Genomic DNA, 17,785 nt, shown 5'->3' with positions numbered 1-17,785 from the left:
TGCATCACTGTGCACACCTGTGTTGACCTAGCATAGGCCAGGCATTCTCTTAATTCCACTCTAGTGGAATTAAGGACTAGGGAATACCCTAGTTCTGGCGGCTCCAGGGTAAATGTATATTTTCATGTTTCTACCAATTGTGTAATTGTATGGGATTAAGAATAGTTTCATTTTAGCAGACCAAGATGTTCTGCTGCTTTATTTTACTTTCAATACAGGTCTGGTGTTCTGTGTTGAAGTGTCTGAGTCATATTTAAAGTGGACTTCTGTTTAATGCTTTCCTTAGGGTGAACCGTATCTGAACACGGCCTATGGGCACATGATCTGCTACTGGGATGGCTCTGCTCATTATCTGATGTATCTGGTGATGGTGGCAGCCATAGCCTGGGAGTAAGTCAGTTCGCCTGGTGGGTGTGCCTTTGTCACCTTAGCAATCGATAGGCGGGTAGGTAAGGAAAATGGATGTATAGAGGCACAGACACAGGCAGGTACACATGGACATGAATCTAGGGTCTATGGAGACAAGTTAGATATGGCTTTATTTTTCCTTGTGTCACTGCCTTTCGAACATATGCCTTTGGATCTCTCCTCTGCCATGATGGACAGCTCGGGCAGACCCCTTAACTTTCTGATTATGTTCTAAGAGCAGTCTCATTTTCAGAAATTAAAGCCCAGCACATAGTAATTCAAAACTTCAAACTCCTATCAGTTCAGAGCTCTCTTTCCCTCCAGTTCAGGCTTACCCCTGAAGCTTAGCGGCCTGCTTTGAGGCTGGGGTGCGTGGTCTGTCCCTTGATTCCTTCTCAGCTTGCTCTGCGGCTGGCTCCTCTGGGAGCATGTGTGTATGTACATGGGGTTGAAGGAAAAGGGGCAGAGTCTAACACGACAATTGCTGTTTTCTGGGAATTGGTAGCCTCTGTTATGATATGCTGGCTCTGTCTTGTGGGGCACATGTGTGGGTTCTTGGAGACCCCTACCACAGGAAGGAACCTCTGCATTACACTGAACCCTGAAATGAGCAATGCTCTCTCAGACTGAATTTGTGTGACTCTCCTGCCCATGGTGGTACACCCACAGCTTCTTTCTGCTGGGGCCACGCCCTTTGGGGTGGGGATCCTTAAAAGATGGCTCAAGCCCAGCTACCTTTCCAGGCCTCCCCTTGGCTCCAGGTTAGAGAAAGCCGTGCATTTTGCCCCACACCAGGTTGAAATTCAGCTTGACCAACTGTCCTGTGCCCCTCCCATGCCCTCAGTCATCCACTCAAGGACAGTTCCAACTAATTTCTGGACTTTTCTAGGGCCCCCCCCCCCATCTCTTCATGAATGTTCCCAAGCTCCAGGGAACACATCAGGCATTTCTGAGAAGGCTCAGGCTCTGCTTGCTGCCAGGAGGGGGCCAGTGTTTCTATGGTTCAGTTAGCATCCAGTTGGGGAGGAAGATTCTGGTCTGTCCCCCTGCTGACAATCCCAGTCACTGTGAACGGGCCTCTTGGGATCTGATGCATGTGGCTTGGGGGGTAGGGCAGGGCAGGAAGCACACAGTATTCTCCACTTCTCTTTCCCATCAGAGGATCTCTTTTTGAATTTCTCATGGCCCCTTATGGAGGTGACTGTCAGTTATCAGTTGCAAACACTTTTTGTCAACATCGCCTATTAAGATTAGGGGTGTGTGTCTAGCAGCTCCTTCAGAACATGGGGTAGGTATCACTTATTATACTTATCTCTGGGGCTTTGGCCAAAATCCTGTGGCACCAGGGAAAGTCCACTTCACATCCTACTCATAATGGTTTAAAATATGGATCCAATTTTCTGTGAACCTTCTTTTTACTTTCATGCTGTGAGTTTCATAAGTAATAGTGAAATGCAGTACTCCTTTGATAGTGATGACCATGGTATGGTTTAACAGACCAGTGTAGCAAGCATAATTTCCTATTCAAAAGGACACAAAGAGGGCTCTATAGCATATCACATATGGAAATGCAGTTTGATCACCAGGGTTCCTTGTATTTGATTTATTACTCTTGATTCAGTACATTTTGGCTCATGTACTTTACTAGTTAGAACAAAGATAATATTGTGGAGCATCTTATACTAATAGTATTCTAAGACAAATGTGTTAAGTCAGGATTTTTTTCATTACAGGGAAAGTTATAGAACCATTGGCCTATATTGGGTCGGATCTATTATTATGAGCATTGTTGTTTTTGTGCCAGGAAACATTGTAGGTAAGAAACTTTATCTTAAAGTTCACTTTCCTTTTCTGAAACAATAGGAATTGTTTTTAAATAGTGAAGCTATTTTGGTTGTAATAGAACCAAGAAATTCCAAGTATACCAAAATAGCTGTTTTGCAGAATTACTCCTTTTCCCTTCCATCTCACCTTCTAAGAAATGCTTTTGGGCAGTTTTCAGAAGTGTACACTGAACAATTAGACTATCTAATATCAGTGTTTCCTGACTTTTAGAAGGATCTAGTGGGTAAGTATTGTGTTTGTGGCTACATTCAGTGTGAAAATATTTCCTACAACTCTTTGTATTATATATAACTCTTGACACACTATGGGAACTTGATAAATGTACTTGAAAATAAGATTCTTGAAAGCTAATGTAGAAGAGTTATTTATGCATGCAAGAAATCAGGATATTATATTGTCTATTTTTAAAGTGCTATAGATAGGGCATGCCTGTTAATAAACACCTAATAATTTAAAATTGACCTGTTTTTGGTCTCATTAAAAATACTGTCTGGGGCTTCCCTGGTGGCGCTGTGGTTGAGAGTCCGCCTGCCGATGCAGGGGACACAGGTTCATGCCCCGGTCTGGGAAGATCCCACATGCCGTGGAGCGGCTGGGCCCGTGAGCCATGGCCGCTGAGCCTGCGTGTCCGGAGCCAGTGCTCCGCAACGGGAGAGGCCACAACTGTGAGAGGCCCGCATACCGCAAAAAAAAAAAAAAAAAAAAAAAAAAAAAAAAAAAAAAATACTGTCTGGCCTATATCAAAATTTTAGATGATTTGAGATGGGGAGGTGTTCTACATGTTGTGTTTGGATATACTTTTGACTTTCTCTTTTTCTCTCTCTTTTAAATAGGGAAGTATGGAACACGCATTTGCCCTGCTTTTTTCTTAACCATACCATATACTTGTCTTCCTGTCTGGGCTGGTTTCAGAATCTATAATCAGCCATCAGAAAATTATAATTATCCCTCAAAGGTGATTTTATTAAGTTAAATGTAACCTGCTCTCAGACTCACAGGGCTTACTCATGTCCACTGGATACTGGATTGAACCATGCCTCCAGGGATGGAGCCTTTGGAGCATTCAATCAGTGTGACTGTGCTCATTCTGCAGCATTGGTTCACACCTTAGTTATGGTGGCCAGAATGGTCTGTTTCTGCGTGAATAGATCTGCTTTGATTGGCCAGGCCATGCTTTTTGGAACTTCCTGTGCCAGAGGTTACACTGGCTCTTCCCATGAGATTCCGCATTAGTGTGTGGAGCGTGAGGTTTGTCTGGGGCTGTTAACAGCCTGGAGTCTGAGCACCTGGGTACCTCTTTCAGAGCTATCTATGCACTACTGCCCCAAAGGGAGGCTGGAGATATACTGCTGTTCCAGGTAGCACACACAGACATAGGGTCTGATTACCAAGAGATCCAGGCACATGGAGACTGGCTACAGGACGTCTTCTGAGACCTCCCTTCCGTTCACAGCCGAGGTGGTCAAGGTGAAACAATACTGGCCGGGCAGGTACTCTGTTAAGGTCTTCATTTCTAAGCTAGTGACATTTTTCTAAGTTTCTCTTCCTTTCATAGGTATTAGATCCTTAAGCAAGATCCTTTAAGCAAAATTGATATATGAAAATATGAGTTACTAGAGATAATCAGAACACAATTCTTCATTTTACAAAAAGACTTACAATAGAATTCATTAAAATACATTTTAATTTACAGACACTTCATTTGTAAACATTTAGACACATGCTATGTAAACTCAGCTTGGCACATTGACAACTGGTACTCCCTTACACCCTCTTGAGGAATGAGGTGGTTGTTAAAAAATAGGCGAACAGTAACCATAGCCTTGGTCCTTACTCGGCTCCATGTCAGTGTATCAACACCGTTCCGTTCATGTTGTAAGACACATAGACTATTCATTTAAAAAAACCGTTAAAACACAGTGATGGCTGGGGAGAAATAGGCATTGTCATACAGTGCTGGTAGGAACATAAATTCAGAATCGCTCTGCAAAGCCACCTGGCAGTATTATCAACCTTAACAAATCTAACCTTTTAATCTAGTAATTCTACTTCTAGGGCACTATCCTAAGAAAATCATCAGAGATGCTGTCAAAGATTTATGTACAAAGTTGCTCATCATCGCATTAAGTGTAACAGTGAAAATGCCTAAATGTCCAATAATCAGAGATATGGCACTTCCATGTGATGTTGTTTTAGAAGAATTTTTAATAATGTGGTAAAGTACTGATAGGTAGATAGTGAGAGGCAAGAGAACAAATGCAAAATTGTTTATACATTGAGTCCTAATTTTGTGAAAAAATAAATGTAGATTATATATCATACATACATATGTAGTACAATGTGTGTGTGGATATATATATATATAACTATATATATGTGACTGGAAAATATAACAACTGTTAATAGAAGTATGATGGGTTAATGGTTTTTTTGTAAAAATGAGTATATTTTACATTTATAATCATAAAAATGCTTTTTCAAAAAAAATATGGCCTTATAGAGCCAGAAGGGCCCTTTGAGATCACCTGGCCCAGTCTCATTTCACAGATGAGGAACTGAGACTTGAGGGGAGAAATTATTTTCCTGTTGCATGGCTAGTGGTTTTGAATCTTCAACATTCTCTTATCACCCATCATCATTGTATCTGTGTTTCAGTAGATCTCAGATTATTCTTTGGCACCTTGGGCCTGCTCATTAGTTACCAACTCTACTTTAGGTCATTCAAGAAATCCAAGCGAAAGATCTGCTGAGAAGACCATGTGATTTAATGTTGGTTGTGTGTCTCCTTCTGGCAACTGGATTTTGCCTGTTTAGAGGCTTGGTAAGCATAAGAGATCATAATAACATAAAGTATATTTTTAATCAGATTTCCTAGTGCAGTAACAAAACATACCTCCCATTAGAGCCTGGAGGCCTGGACCTGCTTCCTGACTCTCCTACCTTCACCCCAGACCTCTCCTCCCAAAGGGGTAGGTCCCTTCTGGGCTGCTCCATACCACCTCCTTCAGGTCTTTGGATCAAGCTCTGTACCTGAAAAATTAGCCATTAGTCTCATTCTTTTGGTTCCTTTGATGTTTCTGATTTAAGTATCTTTGGTAAGGGTGGTAACTTAAGACTAGTCAAACTGCGGCACAGAGCATGCATGTGTTCTCAGGGGTAGGGAGATGGGATTGAGGAAGGGGTACCAGAGTACAGTGTTAAGACTCCTGGCCATTTACTAGCTGTGTGGCCTTGGAAAAATCACTTAACCTCTTTGATCCTCAGTTTCTTCCTGTGTAAAGTAACAGTACCTACCTTACAGTACTGTTTGAAGATTAAATGATAAGGCACATCGAACACTTGCAGAGGGCCTTATACCTAATAAGCGCTCAGGAAGTGATTGCTCTTACTATTTTTGTTGATCAAGGATCCTGCACAATATCCCAGTTTCATGGTTTATTCTCAGTAGCAATAAATTTGAGCAGCCAGAATTATACGGGTAATTATATTCAGCTTTAATGACAATCACTGTTCTAAGGCTGCTGGCATTGCACAGCAGTTGGGGGGCAGAGTGGCAAGTGTAAACTGATGCAGCTGATTCATTGTTTTGGGGCGGCTAGCTGGGTCAGGGTGAGTAGTCTTAAGAGCTGTCTCCCTCTTTGGATCATCAGAAACTTCCTGGAGCAGAGTTGGCTAATAGGAGTGGCATGGGGAAGGGAAGTAAAGGAGAAAGCAGGGCCATAGGCTTTGCTCAGACCACAGAGCACTGAAACCATTCTTTGTTTAGTTTGCTGTAATTCCTAAAGTCAAAAGAACAAAATCAGCAACAATAAAAATGAGCCCCAACTGTTTTCTTGCATAGCCATCTCCACTCCCCTGTGCACTTGAGAAAAACGTGTGCATGGGCAAGTGTGTACCCTTTGGTAGGTGGGGCTTTTAGGTTGGGGCCCATTTTTACCAACTCCGCCACTGACGTGTTCATGTTATTTAGGTGGGACAGGATTTATGGCTAAGGACACAAGGAATGGTACCTGAGGGAGGTGACTCAGAGGGGACCCAGTAATGTGCCAGAGACACTTCGTCTGTTCTGTGGCCTAAAGTCCACTCTGCCGTGACTAAATCTGCTCTGCCCTCTTTCAAAATGGATATAGGAGGTGGCTTCAGAGAGGACCTCACTTTCAAATCATTATCCTTTACTGCCCCCAAAGGCCATTTACTCTGTGAGGCACTGGAGATAGGAGGATGCTATTTTTTGAATCTTGCAAAGCACAGTTAAGATGAATTTGGTATAGAAATGTACTTTTCTTCCTGCCGGGAATAGTTGGTGAGTTATTCCCAGGAAAAGTGAAACTGATAATCTAAAGCAAGCTGTGCTTTGGTTAGCCAAACCTAGACATTTAAACTGAATACTCGGAAGATCCCAAGAACAGGGCATTAGTTTCCATTTCCTTCTCCACTATTAACGTCTGCTTAATCTCTTCAGAGTAAATCTGTAGAATATTTATTTTCTTTCCTTTTTTACTGAGCTTCTAAAATAGCTTTTGTTAAACAGAAAGCAGCTTGTGACGAAACCTGGCACGTTTAGCCTTATCAGCAAACATAAGAACCAGATGTGACTGTATCTTTATAATGCATTCATTTTTGTTTGTAGATTGCTTTGGATTGCCCAGCTGAGCTCTGCCGATTATATACGCAATTTCAAGAGCCCTACCTAAAGGATCCTGCTGCTTATGCTAAAATCCAGGTCAAGTAGTTATGAAGCCTAAGATTTTTCTAAAATTAATTTTCTTTTTTTTTTTTAAGAACGGGAAAATGTGATACCATGTAGGAAATAGGAGTTAACATTTTCTAAGGCGAAAATGTTAATTGATGAAAATGTTGTGCTTTTCGTAAGGCCAGATTAACTATTAATTTACTGATGACGTTATTTCTCTGTTCAATGTAGATGCTGGCATATCTGTTCTATTCTGTCCCTTACTTTGTGATGGCGCTTTATGGCTTGGTGGTTCCTGGATGCTCCTGGATGCCTGACGTAACACTGATACATGCTGGAGGTCTAGCTCAGGTACTAAGAATATGCTGTTAAGAAAGTTTACTGGGGATGTGGCTGTCATTGTTGAGTGTCTAAAAAATATCTCTGCTCTGTGTTTTAGGGTTGGAAACAGTTATTAGATATGTTGTGCCCTTTGCTTTACAGTTCTTTGGAAGACATTTCTGCATTATTTAAATCTCATAATCTGGTAGGTGTGCCATTCAGTTATACAGATGAGGAAACTGAGGCCCAGCAAGGTTAAATGATTTGTTCAAGGTCACATACCCAGCAAGCAGCACTGCTGTTTCCCAGTCTCTGAACACCACAGCTACTAAAAGAGAATTGAGAGCTGTTATCATTAAGGTGTCTATCTGAGTTTAAGATTTCAGAAGTTCACTATATTATGCTACACAGGACCAGGGAAACTGGTTTTTAAAAAGTTCTGCCCCTGGGAAGCTGGGCCTGTCATCCCATTCCTCCCCTCTGCTACTTAGCCAAGCCTCTGGCCTACAGTAGATGTTCAGTGAATGCTTACTTCATTGAACTGGGAATGAAATTATCTATGGAATTATCATTCAAAGCATATTTTTATAAGATAACAACCTATCAAAACAAATTGATCTTATGAACAAGGAAGAAAATTATTTTGTTCTTTTCTTACTGTAAATTAGAAAACCCAAGTGAACTCATCTTTTAAAATCATTATCTTTGTCCTGCTCTTTTTTTTTTTTTGTCTCGCTCTTTTTAAGCAGGCATAAAAATGAGGTTCATCCAGGAACTCTAGGCATATACAGTTAATTATACTTACGGTATAATTATGATGGCAAAAAGACACACTAGAATTTACAGGGTTTAAAACCAGTAACAGCATTTATGGGTTAATACACTGGGCTCAATCTTTGCAGTCTGAGGTACTTCTTCTTAACTATAGAATTAGAATATAAATATCAAAAAAAGTTGATGCAGTATTCAGAAGAAGTAATGGTTCCTGTCCTTTCCTTGAAGGACATAAGGAAAGAGAACTAGTATATACCCTCTGCAGACCTCTGAATACCTTATTTCTCAGGCCTTGGTGTGGGTCTTTATTTCCAGATCTTTCAATACCAACTATAAGGTGATGACTTTTCATTTCCCATCTTTAGCTCAAACTGTTCCCAGACACTCATATTTAATTCTGAACTCCTTCTTTTCACTCGGGTGTCTTACTGACATCTCAGATTTAATGTCTAAAATAGGACTCCTGATCCGCCCCACAACTTCTCTTTCATCTCCCCATCTCTGAAAATAGCCCTTCCTGGCATCCAGCAGCTCAAGTCAAAAATGTGGAGTAGTTCTTTACGCTTCCTATTCCCTTACCGTCTACATGTAGCCCATCACTAGGTCGGGTTAGTTCTCTCGCCAGAGTAATTTGCAAATCCACCACTTTTTTACAGCTCCACTGCCACTACGATAGTCTGAGCTCTCATTACCTTACTTCATGCAAGGCAAGCCATACTAAGTGTTTTACTTACCTATTTGTGTAAAGACAGGCTGTGTGCTCTGCTGGAGTAGCAAATACCCAGTGGTTAAAAATAAAGTTTTATTTATTGCTTGTGCAAAGATCATGTGGGATATTTTCAAAAGTCAGGCCTGGCACCGACCCAACTGCAGAGGAGGCTGATACATGTGGTCTTCCTGTCTGCCTCAGAAGAAACTGTGTGAGCACATAATCATCTCTGCAAGTGTTTCAAAAGCCTCGCTTAAAGATAAGCAGGCTGAGACCCAGGGTAGTTACTTGCCTAAGGTCACAAAGTTACTAGAAGAGGGATATAAAATCCCATCTGACTCCAAAGCCCATATTCTTCTCTGTTGTGTTATCCCTCTCCTCAGGCAAACAACTAACTATGCTCCAGAATCCTACAGCAGAGTAAGACTTTGTACGTGGCATGTAGGAGTTAGAGGACCTTCTGGGAGTGGGAGGCAATGACACCTGAGCTGTGGGCTTTACTGGCTGAATAGACTTGAAAAGACTGCGGAAGCGTTTAGATGTTGGAGTATGCCCTGGTTGGAGGGTACAGAGGGCCTCCCACTCGCCCCACTCTTACCAGCCCCTTGATTAGATTGTTCAGGGTTCAACATCTACTCATTACCTGTGTACTCTGCCTGCACAATCCAGCTTCCTCTGCATGCCATGTACCTTGGTCTGCCCTGCACCAGGCCCTGATGCGGGAACACCGAGTGTCGTCAGCTAGGAGGCTGGCAAGAGTGAGGCCAAGTGTTGGACCTGGTCAAGTCTCAGGAGACAACTTGAGAACTAGGCAGGAAGACCTAGGCCAGGGCCTAGACATGTGCACAGGGTCAGCAGAGTCAGGAGGCTTAGGATGGTCAGAGCTTGGGGGCGAATGGGTACTTAAATCTGTAACAGTAAGATGAACCCTACCCTGTACCTGCTAGTGAGGCTAAGCTTGCAGACAGGCACCTGTGACTCCAGCCAGGAGGTTCTGGGAAAGGCAGTGTGGATGGCAGAGCGGCTGGCAGCAGCAGTGGCAGTTTCAGTCGTACGCCAGGCCTTGAAGAAATCTCTGATCTCATCCATCACTGCCCAATTTGCAAAGGTAGCCTGAGGCTGTCAACTAGATTCTATCAATGTCAGAAGGATGTTTCTCCCAACCCAACAGAAGAATGGTGCAATCTGAGAATTACGTGTCTGACATTCCCATAACTCTTAGCTGGGCTTTAATATCTACCTATTCAGAGTGTTCAGCCTGAGGAAAAGTTACAGATCATATGCAACAAAACAGTGCATATGATGAGAATGCTGAATTCCAGTTGTGTGATTTGTTTTCTGCTTAGCGAATACTTGCTCACGAAATGAATTCTCATCTTGAGAGGATATCGGACACATTCATCATAGAAGCTCTCCATTACCTTGATTAGCACCCCGAGCTTGCTAAAACTGCCATTCCTAATTTAGAAGCTTTATGTATTCATGATCCCACTAACTTTATCAAAATCTGCTTTTATTGTAAGATCTAGTGAACTCCCAAGAACCTGTGACTTAATAATAAGAAAAAAATCCTTGAAAAACTTCTAGACTAGTACAAGTCAATGGAAAACATGGTTAGTAGTTATTAGGTCCCTCATTTCAGACCATTTAGGAATCTGCCAAACCTGCTGCCTTCAGAAATCAAAAGATAAATCAAAAGGTAAACTAAAATGCAATAAAACCAGGACACATTTTACACCGGAGTTCCACTGGGGACTTTAACCCAAGGGTCTTTTCATATAAAATTAAAGTTTCAAGTCTAATTTGAAAAGTATTACAGGCTGTTTAGATCTACTTATTAGCATTTTTTAATCAATTGAAGAATTTTTCTCTGCTAAAATTAAAAGAAAAGATATAGTTAATATGGTTAAGACCATGAGCTCTGGAGGCAGACTGGTTCAAATCTCATTCACTGATCACTTCAGTGACCTTGGTCACTCACCTCTTTGATCCCGTTTCCTCTTCTATAAAGTAAGAATAATAACAGTACCTTTCTCATAGAGCTGCTGTTAAGGATTTTATGAGGTAATATGTGTAAAGGGCGTAGAGCAGTGCCTGGCACATTATAAGCTGTGGGCCTCTTTGTTGCTTTTGTTAATGTTGTTGTTAGAAGCTTCCCAGTAAGAGTTCGGAGGAGAAATGCCTTATGTTGCTCAGAAGATACATTAATCTGTAGCTGTGTGTTGTGTATAATTACCTAAAAATCAGAGAAACTGGAAGAAAGCTCTGGGACAGATTCACAGTGGGTTTGGCAGGGAGCCTGCCATGCCATCCAATTAACAGCTCGCAGCCATGGAAGCAGGAGCAGTTCCACTTCAGTCAGGCAATGCCAGTGCCCCTTCCCACCTGCTGCCTCAGACTCTCCCACCCCCTGGCTATGCAGGTGCCACATACTTTCTCACAAAAGGGTCTGGAGGCTCATCTGTGGATAATTTGGTTGTCAAGAGTTGACTCCACTGGGGGACAAGTTTTATTAAGTTTTTTCCTTTATGGAAGCCTTTAAGAAAACCTGAAAGTAAAGGTTTAGGAAGAACATGGGATACTAAAGCAAATCTCATTTTAATCATTTGCTTCTGATGTGATTCATCACTAAACATCTTTTTTAGTATTAAAACTAGAGCTTGGGTTTAATGTCTTTTTACATGCTTGTTATCCTTTGGTGGAGACAGTCTTGTAATTGTCAAAAGATCAGCAAGGGAATCTAAAAACAAAGGGCCCCGGTTTTCAAGCAAGTAGAGTGCCAGATCGTAAGCAAGTATTTCACTTGGGTTTTCTATCTGTCTGTGGAAGAGCTCCATGTGCTTGGCACTGTCCTAAGCACTTGACAAAATCAACTCATTGAACCTGTATAACAATCCTATGAGGTGGACTCCTGCTTTTCAGGTGAGGAGCCAGAGGTAGTTACATACCTAACACAAGGTCATATTGCTGGTTTTCGGTGAAGCTGGGATTTGACGCTGTCAATCTGGTTCCAGATTCAGTGTTCTTAACCACAAGACTATGGCGCTCAGAAAACCCTAAGAAACGGTAACACGGTTCTAGATTAGCTGTTTATACCGTATCAGCCAAATAACCTGGCTACTGTCCCAATGTTCACATTAGTTTTTGCCTATAATATTTATGTGGACACACAAAACTCTTTCAATTCTCCTTTCTGGAACCAAGATTGTGATTTTTAGTCAAATTCTTTCCAGGCTGTCTCTATAGGAAAACACAGCTATTAAAATTTAACCTTTTTCTTTGACTTTATTGCCTCATTTTCCATCCCAACCATCCATTCTTAAAAAAAAAAAAACAAACCCAAAGTAAATCTCTTAACTAAAGTTAAGGTGAAAAATGATTTAGAATGAAGTAGAAGAAAAATTATTAGGGGTTCAACCTCACATCACTGAATTTTGGAGAAATTTCTGGGACCCATAACTTGAACATGTAATCTTGGCCATGTGTCAGTTCAGCAGCACTGAGGTCACCAAGCCACCAGATCCTACTAGCACAGTGCTCAGGCTGAGCTCTTCGGCCCTGTCATAAGGAGGTCTCATGTGCTGGTGGGAAAATCACCCAGGAGACACGGTGCAGCCCCTTAGCAGCTATGTGCTTGGGAAGGGAACCCTTTCTCAAGTGAGACTGAGGGTTTTCTGAAACTTCAGCACCCTGGAAACTGGACACCATATGTCTTGGGAGGAAGCTATGGTTGGACTGTTCACTCAGCTAGAGGTGAGGCCACTATAAATACACCCATTAGAACCATGAGCAGTACAGGAACTGCAGAAAATTGGCCTCAGGCTCTTTCTCTCAGTTACATACCTCTTTTGATTAGAAATGCAATCATCTTTGCCCCTTGTTAAACAATTTTGAAGCAAAAGGCCTATTAAAATAGGTATAAAAATAGAGAAATGCTTTGTAGAAGCTTTTTTGTATTTTGACAGTCACAAGACCATTACTGTTGAACGTTTATTGAGCTCTAACAATGTGATAGGTGCCACACAAAACATCAGACACAGTACCTGCCCGGTGGGCTTACAATCTAATCTAAGGACACGATCATTTTTTAATGTTGCCATGAGTTTGCTGTTTGTGAAAATGAGGTATTAACTGCACCGGTTAGTGCAGCAAAAAAGCCTACGAAATCAGACTTTTTAGCAGGTTCCCTATGCAAGTAGGCATGATTGCTCATATTATTCTCTCAAACTATGGTCCACATTTCCCCAAATTTGGTGATTTTTGAGATGTGTATAAGTGTCTATAAAGATAGACACCAAATGCACATTTCTTAAAACCATGGTTCAAATTTGGCCTCTAGTCCAGAAGAAAAAATTTAGTTACAATATTCAGAAAAATACTGTTATTCAAAATAGGCCCTAGAAGAAAATAGTGACGGGGACCAAGTTCCTGTTCAGTGTTCCTAGAATGTCCACAAGAGCAGCTCCTCAGGGCAGCCTCTCAAATGCCCTTTACTCTCAAGGTGTTTTGTCTTCATAGCCCAGAGATGAAATATTTAACGTTTGCTGGGTTCTGTTTGGGCACGTGCCCCGGGGGAGGTGTGTTTGAGGGCAGAGCCCTCTCAGTGCCTCACAGATTACCATGCAGACAGACGATTCCTGCGTTGGCATTGGCGTCAGTCCCTGGGTCCTTGGCAACACACCACACTAATTTAATTTCTATCATCTCCAGAAAGCAGCAAAACTACCAGAGGCCCCCAGAATGTATCAGTAACTTGCAAAAATGTAACCTGTTAAAATCTGTCACTGATACAATCTGTATACATACTGCTTATGAAAACTTGTCCTTTGCTCATCATAGTAAAGTCAAGTGCTAAGTAACACTTTTATATGTGTTAACCACTTAGCAGAATAAACTGATTTATTAACCACTTAGCAGAATAAACTGATTTCATATGGAAGGAAATGTAAAATAACTCATATGTATTTAAAGCAAATTATTTAGTTTTCATTCTTGTTACTTCTGTGCCTTCTTTAGATTATAGTATCTTCTGTCTCTTCACTTTGATCCTGATGAACTAAGTCACCACTTACTACATTTAGATTCCCAATCCTTTGTGTATATCTTGAATTTCAGTAAGATATGAAATGCAGACTCCAGGACTGCATTCTGTAATGATACAAGGATCCTGAGGAAATACTTTCACAGAAGCCTTTTCTAATAGATTCCCCTGTGCTTACGAAAAGTATCAAAAAAGACCAACTGGCACATTCTGAATGTATGTTCTCAACAAGTAATCTAAGTACAAATGGGAAGCTCTTGCCTTTCTGTTTTGTAAACTCGGATTATGCTGACAAGCCATACTTCTAAATAATTTGATTTGAAAAGGTTGCCTGCATGTATATTTGCCATTTTATAAAAAGCAACCAAATCCCTACGCCCACCCTTATCTTACAAAACAACCCTTAGTATAAGTTGCATAAAAAAACAAATATGTGAATAAATAAACAAACAAATGCATAATGAAAGGCTTTGAGCTCTTGCTCCAAGGAGTAGGTGAAAGAACTGATAAATGAAGCTGAGGCCCTCTCTCAGTGCTTCTCTTTAAATAGTTAGGCTAAAAATATTTTAAGCTGTCTAAACTCTGTATTTGCTTCATTTTTATTGGAACACATTTTGTGAGCCACAACTGAGTTCCTATATAGGATATCTCCAGAAGGTAAATCAGGAAAAAGCAGGTTTTATTCAGATTTTTTGTCAAATTGAGCCACTACTGTTTGGTATGGGGGCACTAGATGCGTTAAAAAACAGCTAGCCTGATAAAGACGTGCTAAAGGTTTACTTTATTTGAACAGTTAAGTCAAGAATAGCCCTAGGGCTTCCCTGGTGGCGCAGTGGTTGAGAGTCCGCCTGCCAATGCAGGGGACGCGGGTTCGTGCCCCGGTCCGGGAAGATCCCACATGCCGCGGAGCGGCTGGGCCCGTGAGCCATGGCCGCTGGGCCTGCGCGTCCGGAGCCTGTGCTCCGCGGCGGGAGAGGCCACAGCATTGAGAGGCCCGCGTAACGCAAAAAAAAAAAAAAAAAGAATAGCCCTAAATTCAATGAAATATTGAAGACTATGGATTGTTTGAAAGTCCTGGTTTTGAGGGCACAGGAGCATGGTCTGAATGAACCATTCAGAACTCATCATGCATCCAACTAAACACAAAATCCATGCTTACCACCACCCCCCCTTTTTTTTAATGCAACAGGCTCAGTTTTCTCACATCGGTGCTTCTCTTCATGCTAGAACTGCTTATGTCTACAGAGTCCCTGAAGAAGCGAAAATCCTTTTTTTAGCATTAAACATAGCATATGGAGTTCTTCCTCAGCTCTTGGCCTATCGCTGTATCTACAAACCAGAGTTCTTCATAAAAACAAAGGCAGATGAAAAAGTTGAATAAAAGCATTATTTTATGTTCTTTCTCTCTAGATTACTGACTTTTGTTATTTTGGTACCAATATTTGGTCCCATTCCACTCTCTTCCCATACAGGAACATTTAAGAATACATAAATTCTTGCTCCGTACTGTATATGTGAGCTATCATAGGAATTATGTGGATAAATTTTCTTTTTTTGAAGGAAAATTGAAGTTACTCAGAAAGCTTGTTTAAAGAAATATATTTCAAGTTATTTGTGAATAAACTTGACCACCTATCTCAGTATTCTGTTTGCACACTTTAAATATAAGTGAAAAATTACAATTTAGCTCCTATAATAGTGAGCATGAAAAGGAAACTGTTCAAAAGTGAAAATGGTCTATGCATATTAAAAATTTCAAAGTAGCAAATACAGATGGAGAAATATTTTTGCATATAAGATCTATATGTTTCATTATCAACCTCAATATAAAAGACAAATTATCAGAATATTTAAAAATGTTGTTTGAAAAATGTTTTCCCAAGGAAAGTATATTATTTACTGCTGTTTCAAAAATTGCTTTTACTGAAATTTTTCTGTGAGTCTAAATAGCTAACGAGGGATCTATAACTTTATCATTACCCTTATTTTATTGGTGACTGGAAATGTTTCTATTGTATTTCTGTGTATATTTTTAATAAATTATTTTTGGTCTTTTATGAAGACAAATCTTACTAAATTTGAAACATTTTGTATATTTTTTTTCAGAAAAAGTTCTGTAGTCTTTACGCCTTTTGTTTTAGAAATCTGTCAGCTATATTTCCAGTTCAAAATGTCATCTACATTCTCATGTTGTAGTGTGAGCAATGAAGAGGACTTTTCATGAATTAATTAAATTTCATTACTTTTAAATTAAAATATTCAAAATTAAAAAGTACCTTTTAAGGAAAAAGAAGTGGACTGGCATTCCTACTATCTTTTAATGAACTTTTCATATTTGGAAATGTGAGTGAGTATAATAGAGGAAAATCAGTATTTGCTAAGTAAGAGAAACAAACCAAAAATCCAGCCGCCGCCTCAGAGCCCGGGAGTGGTAAGTGGCGCTTTCATGCCCTCAGCTGCCATCATCACCACCACCACCACCACTACCATCATCATCATCAATGGCCCTAAGCTTTTAGGGCCACTCATGTTTTTCCTTCATGTTATTTACAAGCTCTTCACCAAAATAAGAAAACCAAAAGAAAATGGGGTCCAAATCAATGCATGGATAATGTCAAGTGTGTGAATTTAGGGTCCACTGAACTGGTAAGTATCTTAGACGTGCAAGCAATCATGTAGCCAGTTCCTCTCCCTCCCCACAGTGTTTAAAAAAACCCTAAAACCCATAGTGTTAAAAAAAAAAAAAAGAAAACCCTCACCTGCACTTGATTCTATTGTCAACTTGCTGTTAACAATTTTTGCTTTAATATATGAATTACATTAATACCTCACATTACATATATGAAGCCAAATTACACTAACTTAGTTGTTTACAACCTCAAACCTTACTCCCAGTACACATTCCAATAAATTTATTCTGTAAAAACAATACATTTTTTTGTTTTTGATTTTTTTTTTTTACAGTAAACTTTTCAACTACAAACCTCGAATACGCGAAAGATGTTCCAAGGACAAGCATAACAGGACTGATAAAACCCAAACTGACTAAATGTGTTCTCACAATATAAGCTGGCATAAAAATAAATAAAATTTTCTATTATCACAATTGCAACAATAATGTACACATAATAATGGTTTGTGGATGAGTATTAACTATTCTAATTCTAGTTCCAAAAGAAAACAACAGATCATTTTAAAGGTCTATATTTAAAAGTCAATGCTTTGTCTTACTTCCCATAGGGCTACTGCTGATTCCAGCTTTAAAATGTAAAGAATCCAGCTTGAGTGATTAGCTCAAATTGTATTGAGATTGGGAAAAAATAAATCATTGCCTTTATTTTGGAGTAACACAAAAGACTCACTAACTTCACATATAGAAACTGAGTTTGTGTACGTTAACAACATGAGTTTTGAGAAGTATAAGCTGTCAACTAGCTATTTCTAATACGGAATAGATATTTTACAATATGATTAAACTTTACACATGGCCTCAAAACTGGAGAACAATTTTAAGTTTATCTTCAATATGCCAACATTGTGTATCTAGGAATTGGTTCCTGGGTTCTGTCACAGAGAGGAAATCCCTTAAGCATTATGTTGAGTGGTCATTTTAAAAAATGCTAATTTATATTTAACTGAGTGTTTGGTGATGGTGGAGTAAAGGCAGGAGACTGATGAACATAACTGCCTTGATAAAGGATCCTAGACTTGTATAAGCTTGTGCAAAAATCTGGATAATCCTTAGTGGTTAAGGGCAACTTCATGCAACCAAATAACATGAAATTAAATCAATAACCTTAAAAAAGGCTAAAATGTCTTTTTTCCCCCAAACACAACAGAGAGGAATGTGAATAATGTACATACAAACTGGGGTTCTGTCAATGACAACAAGGACTATGTGTTGGTTCATATCAAATCCAAGAATATTAGACAACCAAACGTATAACCTTCTTGTGGTTTTCTTAATATGCAGCATTCATTATGGTAGTTAGGT

General features: G+C 40.1%; 2 protein-coding genes across 5 annotated transcripts in view; one reads left to right on the top strand and one right to left on the bottom strand.

Moving 5' to 3' along the window:
* TM6SF1 (transmembrane 6 superfamily member 1) overlaps positions 1–16,077 on the top strand; it is a 26,706-nt gene extending 10,629 nt beyond the window's left edge. The window contains exons 4-10 of one of the 3 annotated variants that reach the window (XM_032622151.1): positions 287–390; positions 2,142–2,224; positions 3,087–3,208; positions 4,970–5,074; positions 6,884–6,976; positions 7,178–7,297; positions 14,981–16,077. In XM_032622151.1, coding sequence (XP_032478042.1) covers positions 287–390; positions 2,142–2,224; positions 3,087–3,208; positions 4,970–5,074; positions 6,884–6,976; positions 7,178–7,297; positions 14,981–15,172 — 819 coding nt within the window. In that variant the 3' untranslated portion in view covers positions 15,173–16,077. Of the gene's footprint in view, positions 1–286; positions 391–2,141; positions 2,225–3,086; positions 3,209–4,969; positions 5,075–6,883; positions 6,977–7,177; positions 7,298–14,980 lie in introns of those variants that run through there. The other 2 variants (XM_032622153.1, XM_032622154.1) reach the window with 2 other exon arrangements.
* HDGFL3 (HDGF like 3) overlaps positions 12,727–17,785 on the bottom strand; it is a 77,711-nt gene continuing 72,652 nt past the window's right edge. For both annotated transcript variants that reach the window (XR_004348365.1, XM_032622155.1), the window contains exon 6: positions 12,727–17,785. Coding sequence is in view for 1 of the 2 variants with exons in the window: in XM_032622155.1 (XP_032478046.1) it covers positions 17,780–17,785 (6 nt within the window). In the remaining variant the exon portion in view is untranslated.

This window comes from Phocoena sinus, chromosome 2 (genome assembly GCF_008692025.1).
Source record: "Phocoena sinus isolate mPhoSin1 chromosome 2, mPhoSin1.pri, whole genome shotgun sequence".
NCBI lineage: Eukaryota > Metazoa > Chordata > Mammalia > Artiodactyla > Phocoenidae > Phocoena > Phocoena sinus.
This window is presented reverse-complemented; position numbering and strand designations above follow the sequence as displayed.